At 39.1% G+C, this 27,948-nt stretch overlaps 2 protein-coding genes across 3 annotated transcripts in view; both read right to left on the reverse strand.

Moving 5' to 3' along the window:
- map3k3 (mitogen-activated protein kinase kinase kinase 3) overlaps positions 1–5,297 on the reverse strand; it is a 32,834-nt gene extending 27,537 nt beyond the window's left edge. The window contains exon 1 of the mRNA XM_041817407.1: positions 3,946–5,297. The gene's annotated coding sequence lies outside the window, so the exon portion shown is untranslated. The remainder of the gene's footprint in view (positions 1–3,945) is intronic.
- A 4,620-nt stretch (positions 5,298–9,917) lies between these two features.
- limd2 (LIM domain containing 2) lies at positions 9,918–27,943 on the reverse strand. 2 transcript variants are annotated; one of them, XM_041817333.1, is made up of 4 exons: positions 27,753–27,943; positions 14,246–14,290; positions 10,428–10,564; positions 9,918–10,335 (listed from the first exon to the last, which is right to left on the reverse strand). In XM_041817333.1, the coding sequence occupies exons 1-4, from the start codon at positions 27,753–27,755 to the stop codon at positions 10,176–10,178; spliced, it is 345 nt and encodes a 114-aa protein (XP_041673267.1). In that variant the 5' UTR covers positions 27,756–27,943; the 3' UTR covers positions 9,918–10,175. The 2 variants fall into 2 exon arrangements, with proteins under 2 accessions (XP_041673267.1, XP_041673268.1); XM_041817334.1 differs by lacking the exon at positions 27,753–27,943 and adding an exon at positions 21,277–21,379.
- Positions 27,944–27,948: the final 5 nt, after the last annotated feature.

The raw sequence follows: 27,948 nt of genomic DNA on the forward strand, positions 1-27,948 counted from the left end.
GCTGATACAACTGTGCGTCACTTATCAGCCAAGGTCAAGCTCGACAGCATTTCTTTTGTCTACTTGTATCGGCTGGACGGTACCCTAAACTGGGCTTATGGATACATCCACCCCTTACTCCTCTCTTAAGGTGTGGACTTTATATTTTCAACAGATTATTTTCCCAGGCCCCTGGTAATATGCAAGGACATCTAGAACACAACTGGGGTTGTGTCAATCCTCCTCCTTCTATGACTTAATTCAGCCTCAAAACATGCCTAAAAGTTCTGCACAGTGTATTTCAAAGAAGGGAGAGGAAGAAGACAGTTTTTTCCTAATACTGTTCAGCCCTAAAACAGAGTCCATGGTATACTGAGCATTTTTTTTCACCAGGAATATAGTGTATTCCTTCCGTCCTTGGTATTACTGCACAACTATCCATAATGTTACTACTTTTGCAATTAGCAATAAACACATTGCAAATGTCATAATTTATCTTGAGCAAGCAACACATTCTCACTCAGCAGCATTTTGATTGAGACCTCAAGATATTGCTTTGCTCTCTCATCATTTTGATGCAGTCAAATGAAGCTAATTCTGGCTATCTGCCACCCTAAACTGGTGCCAATTTATGTGTTGGGAAAAGAGTTTATCTGATCCAGGTTCAAAAGCAACATGCTGCAGACATAAGTACACAGTGTAAAACATGAAGAACAGCAGATCAACAAAAAATAGTTATAGGTAATTTTTAGTCTTTCATTTTGTGTGTTCTTTTGCATTTTTTAGCATTTTGTGAATTTTCAACAGTATCATTGCATGCCTGTAGTGGTCAGGTTAGCCACGAGAACTATCAGCCCATTGGCAAAAACAGGAGGAAGAAATACCACAGAGCAGGATGAGCAGTGTTGGAGGATGGAGCACACAGGAGAGGTTATAACTGTCTCCCTTAGGGCAGACTGAAACAGTCAGAGAGTCGTCTGAGAAGAAAATGCGGATGCGGGGAAACTATTTCTGTGTATAAAATGGGCAGCATTGGCACCTGAGGCAACTCATTGACTCTGTGGATTTCTGGGTAATAATCACCCACAGGAATCCCAGGCATGTCCGTCTGTGGTCGGTGGAGCGTTGCCATGCTGCTTTCAAGCTTCTGCCGCTCTCGTGTTCACCCACCAATGGATGAGGTGCCAAGGACTTTTATCCTTGAACCCTTGTAACTTCTACTTTTTATCGTATTTAAATAACGTGGAGTTAATGAGGTGTGCCGTTTCCCCATTAGGAGTATGGAAGTTCGGTCACTTCAGGACGCTGAAGCCACTGTCCCCTCTTTACCCTCAAAAAGATCTGCAAAAAAAAATGTAATGGTGCTGCAGAGAAATGCTCAAAACATGCATCTCGGGGGGGGGGGTGCAGTACACAAAAACAACAAAAAAGCACCTCTGTCCATCGTTGTTGAATCCCCCCCCTCCATCTCTCCTAGTTTTAATGGCCTCCCAGGCAGAATTCAATGAAGAAAGAGGCTATGCTGTACCAGTCCAGTCAGCTGTGCCCACTTTATTTTCATTGTATCACATTTCCAGGACTAGCAGGATTTACATGGATTTCACTCCCCCCCTTTTCTTCTCTGTCTGCTTCAAGAGGTGTTTAGTCTGAGGCTGTTTTTCCCAGCCACAGTTCTGACTCTGTCTCTGGCCAGAGATGCATGTGGATTCAGAGCTCCTCAGCAAAATTCCCTTAAACCTGATGTCTCTCCTGTTTCAGGTGCACATGTGTTTCAGGTTCAGGGGAACAACCAAATTTAAATATTGCAATCTCAACAAGATACAAGCTTAAGTTTAACTTAGCCTTAGCTTAAGTTTCAAATACTCTTTGTGGTGTTGAATAAGTACCTAAAGTATATTTAAAGGGCAATATCAAAGGGGAAGCTTTGGTACAATCTCATGGTAAAGCTGCTCTGATAAATGTGCTTATTCTCCATGTAAACAATACAAACAAAGGGTTTCTCTAAAGCATTTACAGATCACAGCAGTTTAAAACTTTTCAAACTGGATAATTAAAAATTTTTCACTCCATGACTATTGCATTTTACATCAGGTACTAATGGGTTAAGTTGATATTGATAGCATCTCTTATTAACCTGCAGCCTCCCCCATCAGTGTTTGAATTTGTATGGTTGTGTTATAAATGGCAAAAGTTGATATTGACTGCAATTCTCAATAACCTATAGCTTTCCCCATCAGTGTGTAAATGTGCATCGACGTATGTCAATGGGATTAGTTGATACAGATGGCCAATCTGGATGGCCTATAGCAGGGGTGTCCATACTTTTTCCACTGAGGGCCACATTTAAAAATATATAATGGTGGGACCACTTTCATATACCGCACCTTGAGGACATTAAAGTTATAAACCAGTCTAATGTAGATTATTCTTAGTGATTGAGTGTGCTCATGTGGTTAGTTAGTGATTGGCAAGGCAAATAGCCAATCAATTTAAAGATTTTGGGGAGGCCAGTCAGATTTCAGGGGGCCCTAGTTGGCCCTAGCAACGCACCTGGAACACCACTGGTGCCGCAATTCAGTGGGGTAATTACTTAGGGCATTAAAAATCAAGATAACATTATTATTTTGGTTGCCAATATGTTTACCATTTACAGTGCCGCTTTTGTGTAGTCACAGATTGATAAAACATCAATAAATTATTCTTGTCAAAATGTTTGTTTACGGAATTAGCATGGTAGCACTGCCTTGTGCTGAAACTAAGAAGTACAATACAGTCAAGCAAAAGCTTCATGTTCTAATTTCACTTTATGTTCAAAATTTGCTGCGGGCCAATCAACAGTGGGCTGCGAGCCGCATTTGGCCCCCGGGCCACAGTTTGGACACCCCTGGTCTAGCCTTCCCCATCAGTGTGTGAATATGTATGGATGCATATCAATCTAATTAGTTGACACTCATGGCCTCTCTACATAGTGTACAGCCTTCCCTATCAGTGCGTAAACGTGTAAGTATGTGTATTAATGGTATAAGCTGATAACGACAGCCACTCTACATAGCCTGTAGCCTTCCCTGTCAGTGTGTGAGAGTGTACTGATGCATATGAACAGGATTAGTTGATATTGTTGACCACTCTACATAGCCTATAGCCTTCCCTATCAGTGTATGAATGTGTAAGTATGTGTATTAATGGGATATTTTGATATTGATGGCCACTCTACATAGCCTAGGTTATAGCTTTCCCCATCAGTGTGCTATTGTGTACTGATGCGTGCCAATGGGATATGTTTATACTGACAGCCACTCTACATGGCCTATAGCCTTGCCCACCACTGTGTAAATGCATATCGATGTGTGTCAATAGGATTAGTTGTGATGGCCAATCATGGTCTACAGCCTACCTCAGTGTGTGAATACGTATTGTCAATGATATAAGTTTATACTGATAGCCATAGGGGGGCATACTGAAGCTTCCATATAAAAACTTCAGTATCAATTTCTGTCTGTTTTATAAAACTCCTTGTACTAACCTTTAATGTTTTGTTTTTAATAAGAAATGTGATTTACAGACTTTTCAAGTGCATCATGTCTAAGTTATCCTTTTTCATGGGAGGTAGAAGTCAAACGCAAAAATAGTTTCTACATTTTGATTAATTTCTTAAAAACTCTCCAGGGGTTCTTCTTTGGGTTCATAACCTGTAAAAATCTGACCAGTATAAAACCAACACAACGACAAACTGAACTCGTCTAGACAAAAACACTGAGTTTTGTGTAACTGTTTAAAGTTAAACACTCTCTAGATACGTGTGGTATTTTGGTACATATGTTCAAATAACAACAGATAGAGCTTTATTATTGTATTTTATGGCAGTGACTAGGTGGTAACATAGTTTCCCAGATTCCCTGAAAGCAGCTTAATTCACTTGCCATATACCTATCATTGCTGTCACGTGCACCTCCCGCCAATCCTTACCTGTTACCTTGACGACCTTAATCAGGGCAAGTCTGGGCTTCTCCCGCGTGCGGCTGACTCCGGTCACCGGTGTCTCGCGGTAGGGATGACGCAGTATTTCCAGGTTTCCTTCACGTCCATCGATGGCATTAGTCAGACCGACACACCAGGGAGAGGGTATGTGAGGGAGGGGGCGCCATAGCGAGGCTGACCCCCCCAGGTAACAGGGGGTTGTCTTCTACAACGGAAAATTGAAGCACGCGCACAAACAGGTACTTTCCAGGTAGTAAAAACACCAGTGGTCACATCAAACAGCTTTGTGTTGACAGAGAAAATGGTCCGATGGAAAGGAGTGCATCACACTGCTCGCGCTCCAGCAAAACTTCTGCTCAGCTGCAGCCTCCAATCTTTGGAAAACTTAAATTTCCAAAACATTTTAAGAGGAAAAAAACTCGACTTCAACCACTTTCAGTCTGTAGAAACGGTGGTGTATCCATTAGTCTTATTACATAAGAACAACTATCCAATAAGGTGTAACAATAAGCGTATGGCCTGTATGAAATCCATTTGTGAGTATCTGTTCGCCAGAGGAAAAGACCGTACGATTTCCGTGATTTGATGGTCTCTCTTCCTGCTAAGTTTGCAGATTTTCCTTCTCTGACTTGCCAGGTTGGAGTACGAAAAACTCTAGGCCAGAAAAATCTTTACTTTTAAGACTGACGTGCATACACTTGCACCGCATTGCAAACTGAACATTAAACAAAAAGGCCCATTTGTGGCCTGTGACAACAGCAGAAGGGAATTTGATTCAATGCTCGATATAATGGGCTTCAAGCTTGCAACAAAGTGACCCAAACACGCGGACTTTAACCAAAAATATGCAACTATTTCCCTACTTTTATGAAACACGTGGCCTCAAAACTAAACATTTGCGTAAAACTGTGCAGCAAAACCAAACATTAACTTAGATGTTTACACTTCACGTAACTTCGGACTCAATCAGTTTAACAAGGAGGATTCATTTAAAATATTAACAGACTTAATAATGAAAAATGAAAAGAGACACAAAGCTTTCGTGTGCTTTCTGTGGCAAAAGGTTGTCCAATAAAACTTCCTTCAACCAAAACAAAGAAAGAAATAATCTTCAGCCGAAAACGTCAAACTTCCTGACAGAAAAAAATATCGCCACCGGAACCCGCTTTATGCTTCCAACAAGTCATGAAAACTGTAGTCCAAGACCGGATCCATGGTTTACCAAAACCAGATTTTCCGTCATCCACTCGTATGCAACAATATACATTTATTCCAGGGGAATTTCTGACTAAACTATTTACATTAGCTCCGAGCAGCCGCGGGAACGCGCTGTTACTTGGTCGAAGTCTTTCCACGGGAGCGTGCGCAAAATTATAAGAGGGGCGGGACGGCTGTGACGTAGTATAGCTAATGATGCCTTCAATGCAACAAGAAAATCGTTTTTTTATGCTCATTGTCATCTATTACTGCGTACAAACACAACCTTAAGCTAGTTTTAAACAATCTTTCACCGGAAAAAAAAATCATAAACTAAAATGTTATTTCAGTAGGAGTATTTAACCAAACTTATTTATTGTGGCTATTATATGAATGCCCGTATATAATTGCATACAATTGCATTGCTCTTTGTTAATATTTGTCATAAGCCTTGCACCTTTTTGGCTTTTGGTGTAAGATGATTATTTTTCGCACTAATGGGCTGTTTCCCCCCAGAATTTACCACCTGTATTTTAGAAATACAATAAATGAATAAACGCAGCAAGAAATATGGTCAAAAATATGCAGAAAACAAAAGTTTTACATTGCTTTTTAATCCATAAAAGTCAAAATTGATACAGTCATAGACATTAAAATTGGAAAAAATCAAAAACAAAAAAGCAGCACAACTTATATTTAAGTTGCTAAAACCATAAAATATTTCATATATATGATGCCTAGGGACTGGGTGTTAACAGCCCTTTTATGTCCAGCTATAAATTCTTGATTGGATTGAGGTCTGGGCTTGGACTCGTCTCCTCCAGAACATTTACCTTACTGTGTTTAAACTATTTCTGTGCAGCTTTCGCTGTATGCTTTGGGCCATAGTCTTGCTGGAAAAATGAATCTCCCAAGCATAGTTCTTTTGCCAGCTGAATAAGATTGACCTTACAAGCCTTTCAGGGCTGGCTGCTGAGAAGCATCCCCACAGCATGATGCTGCCACCACCAGGCCTCACAGTGGGATGGTGTGTTTGGGGTGATATACTGTACAGTGTTTGGTATCTGCCAAACAAAGAGTCTTGTCTAAAGGCCAAAAAGCACCATTTTGGTCTCATCAGACCAAGGAACTTTCTTCCACTTGACCACAGAGTCTCCCACATGCCTTTTGGTAAACTCTAGAGGAGATTTAATTCAAGTTTTCTTCGACAATGTCTTTCTCTTTGCCACTCTCCCATAAAGCTTTGACTGGTGAAGAACCCAGGCATCAGCTGTTGTTTGCAGAGTCTCTCGCATCTCAGCTGCTGAAGCTTGTAACTCCTTCAGAGTAGTCATAGGTGTCTCGTTGGCCTCTCCCTCTTCCTTCAGTTTGAGAGGATGGCTTGATCTAGGCAGATTTACACATGTGCCACATTCCTTCCATTTCTTGATGATGAATTGAAGTAAACTCCAGGGAATGATAAGTGCTTTTGATTTTTTTTGTATCCATCCCGACTTATACTTTCAATAACATTTTCTGAGTTGCTTGATGTGTAATGGTAGCCAGGAATACTGATTAACCAGTGAATGGACCTTCCAGATACAGGTGTCTCTATACTAAATCACTTGAGACACATTCACTGCAGAGATGATCCCCATTTCAGTCATTTTGAGACTACTAGCACTCTTGACTTGACCTCTGTTGAATTAGGTCAGTCACTAAAAGGGGTGAATATTTATAAGTAACTCATTTTACCATGCTAGTATTTGTTTATTTGACAGGCTTTGTAAGAATCTGTTTTACTTTAACATTAAAGAGTTTTTGGTTATTTTTGTCAAAAAGCGAGATTTGATCAACCATATTTGATTTCTGAAATCAACTAAAAGTGTAAAACATCCAGGGGGTTAGATACGTCTCACAGGCACTATATGTGTGTACATATAAACTGATCTCATCATTTTAATTCAACAATCTTCCTCTAGTTGTAAAGTATCTTACTGATAGCTGTTATTTTTTATGGAAGTATCGCATTTCTTGTGATCTTTCACCGACCTCCATTTGTTATGTCAGTGTTGACATGTTTCAGTTGAATATTGATTATTCTGAGCATGGTTGAACAGCAAATGAATTGCTCTTTTGGGCCAAAAAGCTGTCTGAATCTGAATCTAAAGAAAATCGTTATCAAACTGACAGATAATCCTTGAAAAAGAGTTAGAAGTTTGTCTCTTACATAGTTATTTGCATCAATAAACACTCTTAAATCAGTCTATTAAATCAACACCAGAATTTATTTTTTCTCCAAAAGCATGTAAAAAAAAAAAAAAAAAAAAAAAAAAAAAAGGGAGAAAATGCACAAAATGAATGTGTATATTGGCGTAGAAAGGGGGTGCTTACGTTTTTTAAAATGATACCACAGCTAAGCAACAGACAAAAGGATGAACAGAGGGGGCAGACTGCAAACACAGTTCAAGCGTCCTTTTGTTGTAAGGCCACCTCATCCACAGGTCAAGTCTTTAATACAAATAAAAATTTCAAAGATGCATACATTTAAAATGTCTCGATAACAACAGCATTGAAACGTAAGTCCACATCAAGTATAGCACACAAATGAAATGACTCACAGGTTTAACATTGAAAACGTTACACTGCAATCATTCACCTGAGCCTCTTGGCACCAGTGTAAAGTGTACCTTGTCTGCTCTGTTACATGGAGACGTTGCAATTCACAGATTCTGCAGTTGTACCTTGGCGAACTGCTAACAGAGAATGACAAAGACAGCATTTCTAGATACAATATCTTGATTTTAAAGCATTCTCAGGGATCCAGAGGACCATTTGAAATTTTTAAAAGAAAAATTAAAATATATACATAGTCACACAAGTAAAATTATTGAATGTACATGTGGATAAAACAGTGGTAAGATTGAGAAAGTGCCTGCTGGCTGGGTGAAGTAATCCTACATTAAAGAGTGGGGTTCTACAATAAGCCTGTGTTTTTGAAAAGGCGTTAACAGGACATTTCTCAGTCAAGATCTGTGGACTCAAAGATCTTGTTTGAAAAGAAATAAGGTCAGCTATTATCTCTAAGGCTTCTCCTTTAAAAACAACCAAATATCTATCAGTTTCTTTTCTGCACAGCATTCTTAAATTCACAGTAATCCTTCAGTCACAAAACTGGTTTGTGTCATTCAAGTGTCAGTCAAGTCTTAGTGGTAATCAGACAAAACTAGATATTTGAATGGCTTTAAACTCATTCTTTGTACAGAATGAAAAATAGAAGTGGAAATCTTGTTTCACTGGGTAAATTTCTCTTAGGTGTTAGAATTAAACAAGGTTAAAGTCGCTGGAGTGCAGTAGCTGCACAGCAGGCTGAGGCAATGTATTACAAAACTTTGAATAAAGGCTTCCTTGATTTCACAGGCAAAAAATATTTTTCTTTCTCCCTCTTTCACTTCCTCCAGTCGTCACTGTCACACTTTACCCAGTAGGGGGTGCTCTGCACTGGGTTTAGCATGCAGCATGCAGGAGCACAAGAGTACCAACACTGTGACAAATGCTCCCTCAGACACTAACTATTAATTCATTACTAGAAATAGGTCCAGATGCTAAGATGCATTTAGCTAGTAAGACGAGAACAGGAAGGCATTGATTCAAAAAGGGAACCTTGGACTGGGAAGGGAGAAATAAGGGTGAATGTTGAAGAGTGATGGGATAGCATCCATTTGTGAAACCTATCCAGTTATATAAACACACTTACACACGGCTGGGGAGAAATCACAAAACACCAACCACAGACAAGGGTGATATGACAAAGGAAAGAAGTTTTGTGATTTCCAGCAAGGCTTAAGCTTTGTCCGTCAGCATCCTCATCTGTGACAAAGAAATGCGTCCGTTTTACTAATCATCTAAACCTCCTCCCAAAATGTTTCATATGCAGGCGTGTGGGATGTTTACGAACAAAGCCTCAGTTTACCTGGGATTATCAGCATCTTGTCTGGTGATAATGTACGGTCATATGTGCAAGACGAGAGTAACGTTTGGTGGGGAAAGTCCACTAAATCACAAACTACATCTCTATGTACAGACAGAATACAAAACACAATCAGAGAATTCCATTAAAACTTCACCAACAAAAGCCCAGAGAGGATCAAACTTCTGCTGTAACATCGATTGAATCCAAACTCAAGTACTTTTAAAAGAAAAAACCTAAAAAGTGATTTGAAATGTATCATGTAGACAAATAAATCATTCACGACACAAAAAGATCGATACAGTCGTAAGATAAGGCTATTAAGACTCAGTCATCCCAACATGCATGGATAAGACTCTCTCAATAAAATAAGAACAAAACATGGGATGAAGCAACAAAAATAAGAACACAAATATTAAAAATGCAAGAGGTGAGCTGTTGCTGATGTGTACGGTTATGTTACAGTACTCTGTACCCTGTTTGTTCCTCAAATATATGAAAACTGACAAACTGACATAATGTGTCTGACAGCAAAGTCAAAATACTGAGGACTCTTATTAGCTTTGTGTTATTTTGCTGAAATGAATGATGCGCGTTAGAAATTCTTGGGTGAAATTGACCTGAGTTTATGCTCTACTGCAAAACATGAATGCTCTGTAACCCCTCTGATATGTTTGCCTGAGCACACATTACTTACTCAAAAATAAAAGGATGAAAAAAAAAGGAATTAAAAAAAAGAAAAATGATTATTAGTTCACTCCCCATTCCAGAGAAGGCATTTGGTCACAATCATCTAACAATTCAGAGCAGGAAATAAGAAAATACACATTTATTAAATCAAACCTAGAGTTATCCCCAAATTATTTCAAAGTGATTACGACTGGCCAGTCTTTTCCTGTCTGTTTGTGCATGTATCTGTTCTTACGGCCTTACAAAAGCAAGTGAGCATGTGGGTGATTTAACAGTGCCCCAGTACATGTGGCACGTGTTCATCGTGATGTATTGGAGGTGTAAGGAGGGGAGGAAATAAAGGAAGAGACAGGGCAAGGGATGGGGCAACAGGCAGACATGATTATGCCGTCTTTGTTATATTATCTGTCTCCTTGGAGGCCCAGAGCTCTTTGTGCTGTTTGCGTCCGAAGCCCTCATCGTAGTTGCCTTTGCTTTTGAACAGCTGCTGGAAGTGGGGTTTACAGTAGAATTCACCTTGAAGAGCCGCAAAGGTGCCAAGGCTGCCGGGATAGAGGGGAAGAACCAGAGTGTTAGACAAACTGAAAAGGAGTGAAGAAGGAAACAGAGAAAAACATTAACTTTGTGAAGCTACCTGAGTTTGGCATTGCAGTGCTTGCAGCAGAAGCATGTCGAATGGAAGACCATGTTGTTGGCAACCAATCTCTCCATTGGGTAGACTGTCTTCTCACATGATGTGCACACTTCCTTTGGGGTTTTAAAGCTGAAGGACTGAGCAGAGAAACAGACTAAACATTAAAAAACACAAGCTTGATATCAAAGATGGACAGAGAAACAGTCACTTACAAATAAGGCCAAAATATTTAGAGCACCCCCTGCTGACTGGTTGCAGTGTCACTCATAAACCTCACTGTACCCATGTTAACAGATGGGACATGGGGCAAACTATAATGTTGAAATTAGGGCTATCAGTATTAATGCATTAAATGCAATTCAACTAAGGTCCATAAGTGCATTAATATTTGTATTAATGGCATGCTTTATTAACCTTTTTAACAAACATTGGTTAAGCCACATCAGTTTTTTCGTGCAGCCACAGTGATGTACAATAAAGGCACCCCTGCTCCTCTGAATGTCTCATTTTACTCTAAAAAACTCACAGACAGCTCAGTGGACAAGTCAAAAGTCATCTGCACCATGTGGTATTTTCCTGTTCCCTTATTTTCCTCATTACTCCAGAACAAGTTCCTCTTTCTGTGGTTAAGTTAATGTCACAATTTTTGATTTCCTTATTCTGTCAAATAAAAGCCAGACTTATCTAGACAAGACATCATTTATCCTTAGTTTAAGAAAGTGCAAAATTCCAAAATGAAACAAAATCAGTCTAAAAAACAGTGGAAATTGAAAATCAAAAACCAAAGTAAATCAATCATGAAAATCATCATTAAAAATTCTAATTGTTTAACAAACCTAGATAAATCTTACACCAATTTTTTTTGTCAAAAGCCCAGTCTATCATGGTAGTTCTCATGTTTAAATAGGCTAATACAGTCTCTGTTTTTTATTGTTCTACAGTACTGAGAAGTACCAGAACTTAAAAAAATTATTTCTACCTAATATAACACATAAATTGCAAAAAATATTGGCAATACTTCTGTACTATTGAAACATTTGTGCAATTTCCATAATATGCATTAAGTTTCCTGCATATTTTGACAATTCAAAGTGCAGAATCACCCAAAATTGGAGAGCAAGGACTTGTATTTTTAATGTCATGATTTCAAAGTGTAAATATATCTAGTATGACTTACTAGACTTCTATTGAAGCATAAAATCCTGGTATTTGACAACATCTATAATACATTTCACACTGAGTCATGTCAAGTATTCATTATTTGTAATAGTTTTATATATTCATTCTTTTCAAAAAGTGTAAAATATCACAATGACTGATAGGTCTGAGGACAAATGCAGTTCCTTATAGAGCTCCTCTCAGTCAGATTAATGGAGTAGAGGAAGAAAAACAAAAATCAACTATACAGTTATATAATTTCAAGGGTGGAAAGTGACAAATTGCATTTACTCAGATTACTGTAATTAAGCAGTTATTTTGGGTGTTTTCACTTTTTTGAGTATGAGAATGATTCTACATCACATCCAGAAACAGCTGTTGTACACAGTAAAAACTAGAAAAGCACTTGGAGAGCGCTGACCTCAGCCATTAGCCCTATCTCCCAATAGAACAGAACCCTTTAAAAAATCCCTGGATCCAGACAGTGATCTGTATCACTCCCAAAATCTAATCAGTTCTTCCTTATGCCATTTCTGACATTTCCTGAAAATTTTTTATCAAAATCCATCCATAACTTTTTGAGTTATATTGCTAACAAACAAACTAACAAACAAACTAACAAACACTGCCGATCACATAACCTCCTTGGCGGAGTGAAATAGTGTTGATATCTCAGGGTTAAACACTTCAGAGTTAATTTTAACTTCCGAAGTGTCATTTTAACTCCACTCTGAGAGAAATAGTATTATGTGTTACGAGTTATTTGACAGTGTTGATCCACCAGTTCAGTTCAACAAGCATCAACTGATCTAAGCTCCGCCCACTGCAGTTTCATCTGGGAGGATGTGTGGGCAGGGTTCCTCATCATGACCTTGGGCAGAATGCTTAGATGTTGTTTAGATGTGTTTGGTTGTTTTCTGTTGTACAGTGATCCCTGCTGGTGTTCTTTTGCTCATGCTTCTGGTGGATTGTTGTTGTTTTTGATGTGAGACACATTTGCACCATGAGCGAAGTTATCCAATGAGTTAGACCCCGTGACTTTAAGTGCTCCTGAAGGATGCATAGTGCATATTGTTAGCCTCATATCATAACTGCCTTAGTCATATTTAAAGTTTTTCAGGAAAAAAGAAAAAACACATATCTTGGCAAACACATAGGATTTTTTTATTTATACCATAACACCAGATGTGTGAACAAGTTCCTTATAAAAGAAAAGCCACAACAAGGACTAGTAAACAAGTAAAGGTGACTTAATACATAATCAAGATTATAATTAATAGATGATTTAGGCATATAGTGATTATGGACTGTGGCAAACACTCTGATTTGCTGAGGATATATGCAATAAGGTGCAATGAATCAGCTGCGTTAGGACAGTAGAGTTAGGCAGATATCACAATTTGGCCAAAAAAATGACTTCGGCGATTATGCTATGAGGCTAACAATATTCTATATGTAATGTGGACCTCAATAGCCACTTTTCAAGTGTTAACTCCATATGAGCTTCATTAACACTGTCAACTTTGCTGTGCATTTTGCTTTATCATAGAGGTGCAACTTTATCTGAACAACCTGGTTGGGGATCTATTTGACAATAGGGAAAGATATTTTACTGTACAGCACCTCAGTAGCTACTTAGTGCTTTGAGTAAACTTTAAATCATTAGCTTTCTACTTGTACCCGAGTAGATTTATAGACCAGTACTTTAAACAGTACTTGAGTAAAATTTACCAGAGTAACTATCCTTTCACTTGAGTACAATAGTCATGTACCTTTTCCATCTCTATAATTTTCCATCAACATGTCTGCTTCAAACAGGTGTGTTGTATCTGTAACCAGCTCCCTAATGCCCATGCCATGGCTTCAAATTTCTTCACCTACATAAAATCTCTAACCTTGCAAACAGATGGATATGCCTGTTTCCTTGTTGTTCACTGGTGAATCCATCTAGCAAAGCACTCATCTGAACCGTTTGGGCCCGGTTAAAAAGTGACAGGACCAATCAGCGATGAGGGGTAGTACTTTCAGGCGCAGCAGAGTCGTGACGTAAACAAGCAGCAACAAGAGCTGGTGCAGTTAAGGAGGAAGAGATTAGTGTGGATGCTGCTAAAGCGACAGTTTTATCAGAACTTGACGACATTTCTTCGTTAAAAGAAGAACAAAGAACAGCAATGAGTTGTTGTCTCGCGCTATTCCCTGTAGCTGCACATGCGCACCTCGATAGCTGCTATGTCACGTGTTTTGTTGCTCTGATTGGCCCGTAGAGATGTCACAGACAGAACATTCACCAAATCACACTCCGAGTTTTTTTTCAAAACCTCTGCCTTTTCTCAAACGTTTCCTATTGAAGCTTTCCCAGATGGATGTGTGAAACAAATCCATCTGGCGTGTCAGGTTATAAAATATCTGCATCCTTGATGGGTGAATTTTGGCTTCACTTTCATACAACTGAGACATCCATTTTACTACATAGTCAATAAAGTAAGTAGAAGTCTAAGCTGCCTTCCTTCATGAGTAAAAAAAAAAAGCCAGTGTTAAAAAAGACATGACATGCAGGAAAGACTTCCTCTGTTCACTCCTGAGATCAAAGGCTGATGAATGTGAAGTGGCGTAGAGAAGCACAAGAGAAAACTATGAAGAGGAAGAAAAGACATGTTTACCTTGGATCGCTGGACGGGTTTCTCTTCAGTGGTGTTCCTGGTGTCCTGGATAAACAAAGGGAAAACAAACTTTAAACAAATGAAGTCAAATGTATTTAAAAAATATAAAATGCTTTCAGTACAAAACACTCACTGATGACTTTATAAGGTGCACCTGTTTAAATTATCATTAATGCAAATATCCAGCAGCCAATCACAAGGAAGAAACCAAAGCATTTAGGTAATGTCTGTAAATGAGCAGTTAAATGAGTGTACGAAATAAAGTGGTTGGTGAGTATATTCCTCACTGTCCTCATATTACCTCTAGTGGCGTGTTAGTTTGTTAAATCTGATCCCTTGTTTTCTACCTCTCTTTCTGTTTGCTCCATCTGTCTCTTTGCACCCCTGGGAGAGGATCAGGTGCCTTCTGTCTGGTCATGTGAGCTGAACTGTTGGGCTCTCTGCATGGGGCTGCCCTCAACATAGCCTTACAGAACCAGCCTTGCAGTCAAGGAACATTACAGAGCAGTATCACAAAAGTCCCTGAGAAATATAAGGAGTTTTCTTAGCCAAAATGTTTGTTTTTGTAACCCAAACATGTAATTAAGCATTTCTTTCCCCGAACCCTGCAACCTAATCTTTAATTTCCAAGTCTCATGCTGTTTTTTTTTTTTGTTTTTTTAAGATTTCCCCACATTCCTATTCTCACTCTGGGTGTTCATGTTTCTGTAGGTAATTACAGTTTAGGTCATGATTACAAGAGCAATGGAAAGACCCCCAACAACCCCCCAGGCTCTCAAGAGGCCAAGAAGAAAAAGATAAGCTTGGAGGAAGTTACAGAGCTATAATGGCAGTGTCTGCCTTCATGGTCTCCAACAAGAACTACATCTTTAACTAGCAGGTAGTTCAAGCGAATAATGCACAGAGAGAGGGGGGCATTCAGACGTGCATGCAGTAACTGCCACAGAAAAGCCAGTGTGCAGGAAAGAAGGGCAGCTTCTGTTTAGGCGAGGGAAAAGTCCACTGCAGACTTTGCTAAAACCCTGTTATGTAAGGCAGTTCGGCTGGAGCTGGAGGAAATGGTGAAGGGGGGTGAGTGGGGGCTGAGGGTCTGCAACCAGAGTAGAAGAGAGATGGTGATCTTTAGCACCAGAGGCTGCTGCTGATCCTTGAATTTTAGGGTCTATTATTCTTGACCTGCAACACTGCCTGTTGAATGCAAAATAAGAAAATAACAGCCAGCCTGAGTGATCCTTGATCCCAACCTGAAGTGAACTTTCTCATAAAAGTGTTGACCTGAAAAGGTAGGTATTTCTATCAGTTGTCGAATATAGTAATAGACAACAGTTTTGAACTCACCGGGATCACAGATTGTCAGTTAACATCTGGAGGTACATGTATTAGTGGCTGTAAAAGGACATTGTGTTTAACTTCAATGTTAATGCCGTCTAAGTTCAAACTACAGTTAACAAATGATCTAAACTTCTTGTTCTTGTTCTTCTTCTCTTTCAAAATGCATCACAGCCATGACAAGCATAAATTATTCAGTTTGCATCAAGCACTGATGTTTCACACATTTCCAAGCAAATGCAACTAGAGATAAGGTTGTCATAATATCAGATTTTTCAACCTTGATAAGGTTCTAGTAAAACCCAAACATTTTAAATACCTGCTTTGATTCCATAGCAACAAAAATAGAAGTACTAGGAATGCAAGCAAACCCCTGCATACAATCTAAGGCACACAAAAACTGACACATGCCAGTGTATTTGTGCCGAGACTGTCAAAATGTTGATACTTTTCCATACCAAGTGTTTTTAAAACAACAAAAACATTGTTAAAGATTTAAAAATAAATGCTTTTTCAAAGGACAAGTGCATGTTAGAGGAATGGGCCTCAGTCACCAGTTTCTTTCTCATTTTTTATTTAAGTTGTTCTTTAAAAGTTTCGAAGAGAAACCTACAATGGTTTCATGAAAATACTGAATTGTTAAAACCTGTGTTCCAACATTGATGAATGCCTGTGCATGATGCACATGCACTTTTGTCCTAACTAGCTTATAGAAAGCCTCTTTTATGCCTATATAAGGACATGAGGCTGCATGTCCATGCCCAAACACAGAAGGCACAGGATCAGTAATGTCCAAATTAGAATAAATCATAAAAGAACTACTATACTCTGAAATACCTGAATAGTTCTTAAGTCCTTGAAGACATTTTTATCCTCCATACACCTTGAAAGTTGGTGAAGTTGTGCCAGAAATACCTATTTCACAACCATACTAGAGTTAAGTCTTTCAATATAAAAAGACAGAATCTGTGATAACACAAATATGAAGTTTCTCAAACACATGGTGTCATAATGTCCTCCCTTATCTGTACAACAACCTGTCAGGTATGCCATCCTGCTGATATTATAAGCCAATATGCACCTGTCAAGTACAGCATATTGGTATCGACATATTTTATTTAGGCACTGATCTGAAAACTTTGTTCATTAAAAATCCTTTTAAGACAATAATGCTTTGGGGAATATTCTTTTCTGAGAGAATGTTCTACTTTTAAAATCTACAACAGAATTATTTCAAAAAACCCATCGCGGGTTGGCTTCTTTTGTAAACGATCACAGTGGCCATCTTAGATAAGTTAGATAAGCATCTAAAGTATAACTGTTCTTCCGTTTAGTCATTTGCATGATATATTTGAACTTTCAGCCTTAACGCGCTATCAAACAACTGAACAGGAGGAACACCATGGGTGTTGTCTGTGCTGGTGAGAACCGGATGACATGCTTTTGAAATGATTGGCTCATTACTAGTGAAGCCATGCAGCTTCCTGCAGATGCAATCAATTCAGTCTCAATAGTCTCCCTCCCCTTCATCCCTGAGTCCTCTTGAGCTCAGCTGATTTGATGCTGCTGTGGTGAGCGTACAGTTTACATTGCTGGTTATCGCACAGGCTGCATTCAACACCATTTCCTGTTGTGCTGTAACACCAGGATGACTTTGATCATCTCAAAATTGTCTAAAATTCAAGCAGGAAAGGGTTAAGTTTCCACATAGAAGTCTTAGACAAGGTTTACTTCTGGTTGAGGCCGTGAGAGAAGGAAAAAGAGGTCAACAGGTTCTCAATTTGTGTGTATGAAATCATGAAATTGAAGTAGCCAAATAAGGATCTGAGTGAAGGCAAAGAATTACCAAAGTTTTTTTTTCCTTTGGAGAAAAAACAGCTTGAGAAATAACCCTGTTAGGGGCCAGGCATGCCTTCCAAAAACACACATACACAGGCATCCAGGAAGACTTCAGATTAGCTTGTGCCATCTTGTCTTAGTTTGCCTTATATGTACACAAGTCTCCAAAGTCACAAACAGCCTGAAAGTGGCAGGAAGCTGTTGTGACACATGTGGCTTCCTCTGTCTGGTAGAGTTGAAGTCTTCACTCAAACTGACTTTCATCTTGATAAATGACTGCAAGGAACCATTTTTCCAGCATGACGGCTTCAGCTTATGTGAAAAAGTACATTTTTACAAAACAGCTTAAAAAAAATACATGAACAAGAAATGTAAGGCCTTCTACGCACAGAAAAAGGTGTTTCAACAGATACATAAAAGAAGGTTTGTAGTGTCATTAATTAGCTCTGAAAGTCCCAGCAGCACCATTTTAACCGTGAAGTAATTTGTGTGAGAAGCCAGAGCCAGCTGGAGAGTTGCATCTCACCAAACAAAGACCACTTTCACACAAGTGGTGAAATCTTTCTTTCAACAGAGGTTCTACTCTTAGTTGCTCACAGCATCAAGTCCTCGCCTCAGTTTCTAATGCCACCTGCACATGTCTGCATCTCTAGAATAGTGTTTCTGTGTGCCGATGCTGCAGGGATGTTGACGCTGATGTTATTTTCATAAATAGTTCTGGGAAAAGATTGACACCTCTACCTTGTTTGTGGGGTAAACATGAAGCAACCAGTCACTGTGGGTAAGCTTAGTTTATCAATAACAACTGAAGAGGGTCCTTCACAGTAAGAGTAAAGAACTAAATATGTGACAAGATTATTTAAAAGTGGGATTAGTTCTTGTGATCAATAAATAGTTAGAAATATTAGTGTGAATACTGACTGTTTTATTAGATCCCATTTATTTCTGCTGTGATGTGATATTATGATGCAGTATTTGTACAACTTGTGACATATCATTTATCCAAGACTTTGACTTGTGATATCGCCATTATAGGTCATTTAACTTGTATTACTACATGACGTTGTTGTTGAAAAGCAGACTGTTGTAAGGAATGTGGCTGTGGCTATGTAAACTAACTTCCTACTATAACGGTGCAAGGTTGGGTTGCAGAAAGTGGCCAACATTAGCAGTGCTTTCAACGCAAGCCTTCAAGCCCCTTTGTAGAATGTCCCAGCTCAATCCACTGGTTATCTGTGAGCACTACCTGACAAACCTGCTGCTTTAATTTCTTTGCAAGATGTCAGAATAGCCTCCCAGAGCTGCTGTTTTGATGTGAACTGCCTCCCTCCCTCCCTCATAGATCTTTTGCTTGAGGATGCTCCAGAGGTTCTCAATAGGGTTGAGGTCAGGGGAGGATGGGGGCCACCCACAAGTTTCTCTCCTTTTATGCCCATAGCAGCCAATGACAGAGGTATTCTTTGCAGCATGAGATAGTGCATTATCATGAATGAAGATAATTTTGCTACGGAAGGCATGGTTCTTCTTTTTGTACCATGGAAGAAAGTGGTCAGTCAGAAACTCTATACCTTGCCGAGGTCACTTTCACATCCTTCAGGGACCCTAAGGCCTTGTCCACACAGAGACGAAAATGTTATATTTCCGTTTTGTTTTGAAAAAGTTTTCCAAAAATGTGGGATCGTTTCAGGAAACGTCCATGTAAGCACGGAACCACTGAAAACGACTGAAAATGCTGTAGTATGTATGCCAAGCCTGTAAGTGGCGCTGTAACACTGCCACAGAAATGCACCAAAAGTGAGAGGAAGATCACAGACAACTGCAAAACTTTCTCCTGGTTGCCCTTCTGGTTGTTCTCTGTGTTGGATTTAAGAACAGCTGGTGTATGTTGTTCTTGGTGGAGATAAAGGAGCATCCGATTTTGCTATAAAAGCCATAATAAGCTCAATAGCTTCTGCAGCACGATTCTGCACCATTGTTGTTTTGGTTTGACATGCGCATGCATCGTCCATGGGCTACGCTATGTATGACGTAATCGCTTCAAGAAAGATGTGGTTGGCTGTCCAAACAGAGACCAATCGTAGTCGTTTACAGATTTGTTCACTCTGTGACCCGGTTTCAAAAAGTAGTGTTTACGGCCTCCCAAAAAGCCGTTTCTGTCGTGTCCATGTGGACGGGATCTAAAGGGGCCTACCAGCTCTCTCCCCATGATTCTGGCCCGAAACATGACTCCGCCACCTCCTTGCCTTGTTGGGACATGGTGGCAATCTACCAACCATCCACTACTATCTCCATCTAGACCATCCAGGGTTGCATGGCTCTCACAAACGAGACTGAAATTAAATTTGAAATTAGTCTTCATGTATTTCTGGGCCCACTGCAACCGTTTCTGCTTGTGAGCATCGGTTAGGGGTGGCCAATAGTCGGATTATGCACAACTGCAAGCCTCTGGAAGATCCCACACCTTAAGGTTTGTGGGACTCCAGAGGCACCAACAGCTTCAAATACCAATTTTCTGCTTTGTAAAGGCCTTTTAGCAGCTGCTCTCTTAATCCCATTAATTTGTTTGCCAGAAACCTTCCTTGTTATGCCTTTATCTGCACAAACCTGTCTGTAGGTTTCCCCCCAAAGATCTGGTACTTTTCTGTACTTTCATTCATTTTAGTTACAATCATTTTAACACAATGAAAAGTAGCAAAGTGTTGAAAACATTAACAAACCCAGACTTTCTCATTTATTGCACTTAAAAAATTTTTTTTTGCATTTGATTGATCTTGCATGATACATTGCAAAAATAGATAAAAAATGACTGCCCCTCTGGAAATAAGCTTTTAATTCTTAAATTTAAGATGTGGTATTTTATTCCCATATGGCATAACTGTATTTGCTCTTCCAAACATTCAAGTTTTTATAAAAAGCTGAGCAGCATACTTGCAATACAGACATGAGAGTAGTATTAATCCTCTGTTCCAGCCAGTGCATTTGTAAGAATTAAGTATGTTTCCCAACTAATCCTTTAATAAGCTATCAGTAATGGGCCACTACACAGTTTCATCTCCTCTTTAAATGTTCTGATTTGTGTTTAGCCTCCTGTATCGAGGATGTATTGCTTTCACAGATCCTAATGCCTTTCCCCCTGAGGCTGCAGGCCACCCATGTGACAAGAGAGTTAAATGACCTCAAATCTGCCCTTTTTGTGTCAAAATCAGGACAAGAAGTAATGAGAGGAGAATCTGAGGATCTAGTTTAGACAGCATGCAACATCAAAATAATGTGTGCAAGTTTTTCACTGCTTGTGATGTCAAACAGATGCCAAACGTATAAACCAGACTCCTCTTGTTTAATCTCAGTGTTTACGTAGGCTATCTGCTGACAAGAAAAAAAAACATTTGGAACACTTTGACAATTTTAAAGGCTATTAACAAAACTATATGGTCAACTTGTTTATGAATAGCTCAAATGGGAAAACGTACTTGCTCTCGTCAGTTTCCTAGCTCTGTTGAACACAACACCCTTTGATAAACCCCCCGCTTCACACTTGATCATAGCTGAATACCCACGATACACTGCAACATCCCCATAGAAGGGAAGGCAGGCGCTATATTAACAAATGTCTTATGTCATTATAACAAGGCTCCCACTCTCTCATACCTTATTTTTAGAGACATGATCATTGCTTAATCATTCAGGACAAGGGAGTGGAAAACAACAGAACAAATATGAAGAACCTCAACTAAACAGCACAGAAAGCCCATCTTTTAAGTCGTAAGTCAGACTGACTTTAATCAAAACAGAAAATTTCCAGCCTGTACTTGCGTCATAAACCACAAGCCTTCAGTTTAATATTTGTGCAGATAGCATCTCACCATATATTGCACTTTGTGGCCCTGCGAGCAATGGCACAGATCCAAGAGCTAAAACAGCTGCTGCAGCGAAGATATATAGGCTTCTCCTGACGGCAAGCTTCCATCAATAACGGTGAACATGAAGAGACAAAGCAAAATATGTGGACAGAATGCCAGAGAAGAAGAAAAAGTCTAGTACAGAAACTAAAAACAATACAGGGTCTGATGGAGAAGAAGCCTACTGTGGGGTTTTGACGCTTGACTTGCGTGGGAAGAGTGCACATGAAGGTTCACCACATGTCTGCAGACTAATCACATCTGGGAGTTTGTGTTAGCATGTTTGGTCAGTTACTGCATCTCCTTCTGTTTATACTTCCTGTATGCAATGAAAAAGTGACAGGGCAGTTTTCTGAGTGTGGAGGCAAACAGTGTCAAATGTCTGACAGACATGTCTTTTCCACTTCCTCCTGGGGGGAGGCCGTCAGGGTCAAAATGGAAACCGTTATCTAAACAGATTTAATGATGAATGAGTGAATACTGTCATCTTAAAAGCAGAAATAAAATTGTTTCCAGCCTGGTTCAAAAAACAGTCTTGGTCTTAATTATGGATGTCCGTGGTTAGTGAGCTAAATGGCTAAATTCGGATATTAAATTAGCTAGCACAAGGCTTTACGAGTTAGCATAACTAATTACGCATATTTAAAAAAAAAAAACGCAAGCCTGAAATCCCAGTCAAATGTTCTTTAAAAAAATGCAATGAAGCCTCCTGTATGTAGTTAGAACAGCGTGGTATGGCAGTGTTTTGAACTAGAATACAGAAACCAAGTTGTATATAGGCTTTAAGGATGCCGGAGCTAGCTGCTAACTTTAGCCACACTGTGCTAGGCACAGCAGCTTTACATTGTATACCCACTGACACAAAGGCCCTGTGATGAATTTGACTGTTTTCTGAGCTTTTCTTCCACTTTAGACTAGTCAGTTAAATGCAATTGAACTATCTGCTTAGCCGAAAATTGAAATGGCAGTCCGGTAACACCCTTAGTCTGAATGGATTATTTCTTCATTGGTACACACAGCACTTGGGGAAGATTATGTTATAAAACACCAATTTTTGAAGCTAAGGCCAAGTCCAAAACTGCATTTCCTATAAAATGGCATTTACTTGGGCAGTAGGGATGGTTGTTCTGTATGTCAAATAATTTGTACCTCTGCAGTTTTTAACATATTATACATATCATACAGATAGACTTATGATATCAAAAGCTCTTAAATGTGGCAACTACTGACCCAGAACTTCACATAAATACACTAGGACTATCCTCTGGTCTATTAATTATCAGAAATAGTAAAAATCTAAATAACACATTCTCTGGAGCCAAGGTAAGGTGTAAAATGTCAATGAGAAAGAACAAATGTGTACAAAACAGGAGGCTAAAACTTACAAATTCTTTACATTTTTGTTTAAAAAAATAAGAACAGTTGCAGATTACTTTTCACTTGATCCTCTTGCTGGTTAATCAACTAATCAGATCAGTTCTATATGATTTGGAGTTTAATCACATTTTCCATTAACAGAAGTGTTTTTTCTGTTTTGTTATGTCGACTCAAGGGAGAACAGCCGCTTCTCAAAAGTGAAAGAAACACAAAAAAACACACTACTTTACCATATATGACTGGTTTCAGAGAAGCTGGTTACCCTTTCAGACAGAAACTGTGATGCTAATTTTTCACTTGAAGTCAGCACTCAGTGAGTTTTGCTTACAGAGCTTTACGTTTTGCACTGCAGTGTCTGTAACTTGCATGGAAAAGCCCTCAGTGATACCTTAGTCAGTTCTTTGAAGAAGCTGCCTGGGGGTGGTCTGGCTGTTAATGTCAGGGTCATGTAATTAGCTTGTCTATTACCAAGCTATAAACATGGTTGTGGACTGTTTTTGATTCATAAACAGAAGGCCAACTACAATAGGTATCCTCAAAGAAACTGGAATCATAGATCATTTCTGTGCACTGACCTTTGCCCTACTGGAGTTCAGGTTTGTAATGCTCATAAATACAGATAGAGCAGGTATGCTGCAGCATCTTAAATTGCAAAGAACCAAACCAGAGATGGTTTGTGAAAGAATGTGCTTTATACCTGCTGCCTGTGATGAGTTGACACAGCCAGGGGGATGCTGCCTTCTCTACCTTACTGAGAGCAGAGAAGAAGTAACAGCCTCAAGGGCTACGGCTGATCAGATGTTATCACAAGCAAGAAAAGAGAGAAACAATTCACAACCAAGTTCTCCTAAAGGACAGGAATTCAGGATAACATGTCCCATCCCGTCTTTAAAAAATATTGCTTGAAAATATCAGCCCTGTGGAGTTTCCATCACAAACTAAAGCCAACAGAAAACAGACTGAGGAAAGTAAAGGATTGGGAATTAAGTGTTCCAAGACTTCAAAAGGTTATCTTAAATAGTCATTTCCCAAAGTTTAAAACTAGATTTTTAAAGCTGCTATAAATAGATTCTTCTGACTTTAATTTGTGATGGTGGCTGGTGTGGTGAAATGTTAGTTAACTAACTGACTACTCATACATTATATAAATACATTTTTTCCTATGTTGAGTACTCACATTATTTCAAACATTTCCAAAAGCGTCAAAACCAGGGAAATTCTCAATTCTTGAATCTGTAATGGCATATATCTTGCCATGGCAGCCGCCATACTAGAGCTGCTGTGACAGACACGAAATATTTAGCATTGCTGTGTAAACAGTGGATGTCAGGTCAAAGACTGCTACAATAAGTTAGTGTGAACTGCCCCTGGAGGCTGCCACCTTTAACACGTAACTCCAGCCCCAACCTCTACTAGATATAACTAGGTCACCTACCTTTGTGGCTTACTTGCAACTTCAAATTGAAATTTCTTTTCAAGAAAATCTACACTCAATTAGCATAGCACAGCATACTGATTTAAGAGAAAACCACTGTTTTTGTTACATGGAGGAGTCTCACATATTAAGGGAGAAAGCCTGCTAAAATGTCCATCCCTGTGAATGGTGCAAAAAGTCTGTGAATCCTTTGTGAATAGCTTGTAGTGCAAATAAGGAAGGCCATTTTTTATATGCCTTTATTTAAAGAAAAGGACTGTGGATAGATTTGGAAACAGGGATGAGAGAGTGGAGGTGAGCATGTGGGAAAGGAGCCACAGGCCGGACTTGAACCCGGGCCATACGCGCACATGGGGCGTGACCAAACTACAGGAAGGCCACTTTTAACTGATTTTCTCCCTCATGATCTTAAAATAATCCATGAATCCATTATGGTGGTTTATCATTTAGTTAATATACATTTTGTCATGCACTTTCAATAGAAGAGTCTTCAATTCAAAACATGAGGTAAGCAGAGATGGGCAGATCATCAGATGTCATATTTTGTTATTGTTTTGACTGAAAGCCAACTGGCAGCAGAGTTTGCATACTGTGCAACCACATAAGCGCAGACATTGATGGGATGCAAAGCAATGTTTGTGCCCTTTCATTTTTATTTCCATAATTTACACTGAGTACATTTACAGACAGATTTAAACCGTGGGCAAGTGCCGTTAGAAAAGAGGAACCACACCAAAATACAGAAATCTAATTCACGTAGGCACTTTAGCTAAGCGCAATAAAGCAATATCGGATTTGAACATCTCATTGATACTTGACTTAATGTAGGAACGCTAGTGCAGCTGAGCTGTCATAAACCTGATTTCTGTAAGTTTCATAGCATTACTCCTGAAAAATGCAAAATATTAAACAAAACAAAATGAAAGGAATAAGCTAAGTGTTAGAGTTGGTCTCAGCAGCAAAACTTCGTTACTGGCTTGTAAAGTCTAAGATGGAGTTAAATTTGCCATAGGAATTAAACAAAAAAAGGTTCAATTAAAGCTCTTGTAAGAACTTTTTGTGTTGATTTTGACTTTTCAGTGGACAAACCAGCACCTCTTACCTATTTGCTGATTTTTTTTTTGTACATGCAAATTAGTATTTTAAACAAAAACATCCTGATTTATTTTCATTCCACTGTAGAACTCATTGACAGACAATACCATGAAAATGTAAATCAATAAATTTAACAGAGACATTTAATCCTGGTTTTGACCCCTTCATTCTGACAGAGGCTTCAACCATTACAAATAATCAGAAAATTACTCAGTGTTTATTCTAATGGTCTTGTTTAAATTTGTAGCTCAAAAAAGAATAGCTTCAGTCCTTTTTATAATCAACTTAAAACTCCTCAAGTAGAGCTTTAAACAATTCTTGCTTCCTTAAAAAGAAGGATTAACAGGTTTTTGAATGCAGGTGTGGTGAAGTTATTTGTACACTTCTATATTTCAATGTCTTTCGTGTTTTTTTCCTTTTCCTACATTATTTTCTCTTTGTTTATTGTATCCACCACCAGGCAAATTCCTTGCGATTAAAAATGTACTTTGGTAATAAATCTGATTCTGATGACTGAAAAAAGGCCAACCGGCTTGCTAAAAATCTGAAATTCATGTGCTTCTTAACCCATAACACTATCGAATTAAAAAGGGAATATAAAATTTACACCACACTAGAGAACTTTCACATCTTTCCAGTCTGTAAAGTGCTTTTCCTCCTTACACATCAATATGGCTTTATAATGCATCTACTGACTAGAGTTAATGACTGGAATTAGGAAAGAAAGAGACAGGTATAAAAGAAGAGAAAACTAAACTGTGGCCATTTTGCCTGCAGCTCTGCGACCCATTTCTGCACATCTGAGAGCAGGAAAACACCCCTCCTCCCAGCATATGGTACTTCTGACATGCCTACCAAACCAGGTTTTTGTGCTGTTAATGATAGTTCTTTAACAGAGGAGCATATGGTCGAACAAATTAAACGTCATTAGTACTCACTCCAGCTTTTGTTCTGACTTCTGTCAAAACAAAAATAACTTTTTTGTTCTCTTTTTTTTTTTAATAAATACGTCACATTACAACAACAGGTTTTTAAATCCACCGGAACAGTGACGTAAATCATTCATCAGAGCAGAGTGTCAATCTGTGCTGTCAGCTCTGACTGGAATTACAGTCAGGCAGCCCACTGACAGAGCCAGGAAATGAAACTGACCATATACTTACTTAAGCCCAAGCCATATGCCAGGGCTGTAATGACAGACTGGTGTAAATGTGGTGCCCGGGAGGGATAAAAAGTGGTTTTAGCCGACCACAGAGCAGTGTGTAATATGTTTAACAAAACAAACACAGACAAAGAAAGTGTATGAAGAGTGAAAACACGTGTTTTCTTCCACCTGGGGTTTTAATCCGATACTGGTTTACGTAGACGTTTAATCCATTCACATTTGGTGTGACTCAGCTGAATATTTAAGCAGTTGTAGGTGAATTTCTTCACTGCTATGAATACTTTTGATCCCTACATGGGGGGGTAAAATCTATGCAGTGCAGTAAAATAAAAACATTTTTGCACTGCTTCATGATCTTATTTTATCCATGTAAAGAGTTGCTCTTGTTGCTCAAGCCCTTATATTGATGAATCTTGGTGTGCTATCTTAAGTACACTGTAACAAGGCATGCAAAATCCACATCTGATCACCTTCTCTTTCAAGCAGGAATGAGTGCCTTAAGGCAATGATCATTAACCTGAAGCTGTAACATAAGAGTAGTGTGATGTAGCTATCCAGGTTTCTCATGTTTCTTTAAATGGCAAATATCCAAAGTGGGATTAAAAGTAGGAGACCCAAACCAGTGCTAATGCATTTGTAAGCATTACAAGTCCAAGCTGAATCTTAATCATTGTATTGTAGTCAGCAGCATATCCTACATGTTTACCGTGGATTTCCTCCTTAAGTGCTTACTTCTTGAACTGTGTTTGCTTTGTGTGTAAGGGGTTAACTCGCTTGGAAATCCCTAGTTCAGACAACTTTACAGTGCTTGTTTTAGATACACCTTTATGTAACACTTTGCAGGTTGGAGTCTACTGTAGCCTATCACATTTGGCAGAGCATTATGGTGCAAAAACGAGATAAAAACAAACTACACTAACAATTTTATTCAAAATTGGTTGATATGTAGATAATGTGGGACACTTTCATACATATATGTTACATAAAAAGAACTCTCACCCAAAGAATTACTTGAATTACTTGTAAACTTTAAATAATTTAAATCAGCTAGTTGGTTGATTTTAATTAGCCAGCAAGCTAGCTAACTAAAAGACGTTAAAATAAGCGGCGCCTTGCTAGCATTTTAAGGAGCACGACGGCGGGCGTTTAAATTCAAAACAAGCCCCTCTCCAAATACCTTCCAATTATATCTATTTTAATAACCTCACATTGGAGTGAATATTTCAAGAATATCCTCCTGTTAGCGCAACGTAAAACGAGTGGACAGGCATCATCACCTCACCTCATCTCGTCTAAAAAGAGAGGAGAGCAGCAGAGGGAGGGGAGGCTGCAGACACACGGTGCAAACAGACGAGAAAAAGCACTCACCATCTGCGCTTCTTGTCTGCAACACACTGGCCGTTAACCTGGAGTCTGCTCCCTCTGAGGCTGGAGGTTTATAGCTGTTCTCTCATTCAATTCCACAGGAGGCTTTGTTGTAGACGCTGGCCCCGGTGCCGGTGAGTTTGTAGCCTCCGCTTCGCTTCACGTCTCGTTTTTCAACAGAGGGTTTTTTTTCTCTCTC

The sequence above is a fragment of the Cheilinus undulatus genome, linkage group 21 (assembly GCF_018320785.1).
Source record: "Cheilinus undulatus linkage group 21, ASM1832078v1, whole genome shotgun sequence".
Taxonomy (NCBI): Eukaryota; Metazoa; Chordata; class Actinopteri; order Labriformes; family Labridae; genus Cheilinus; species Cheilinus undulatus.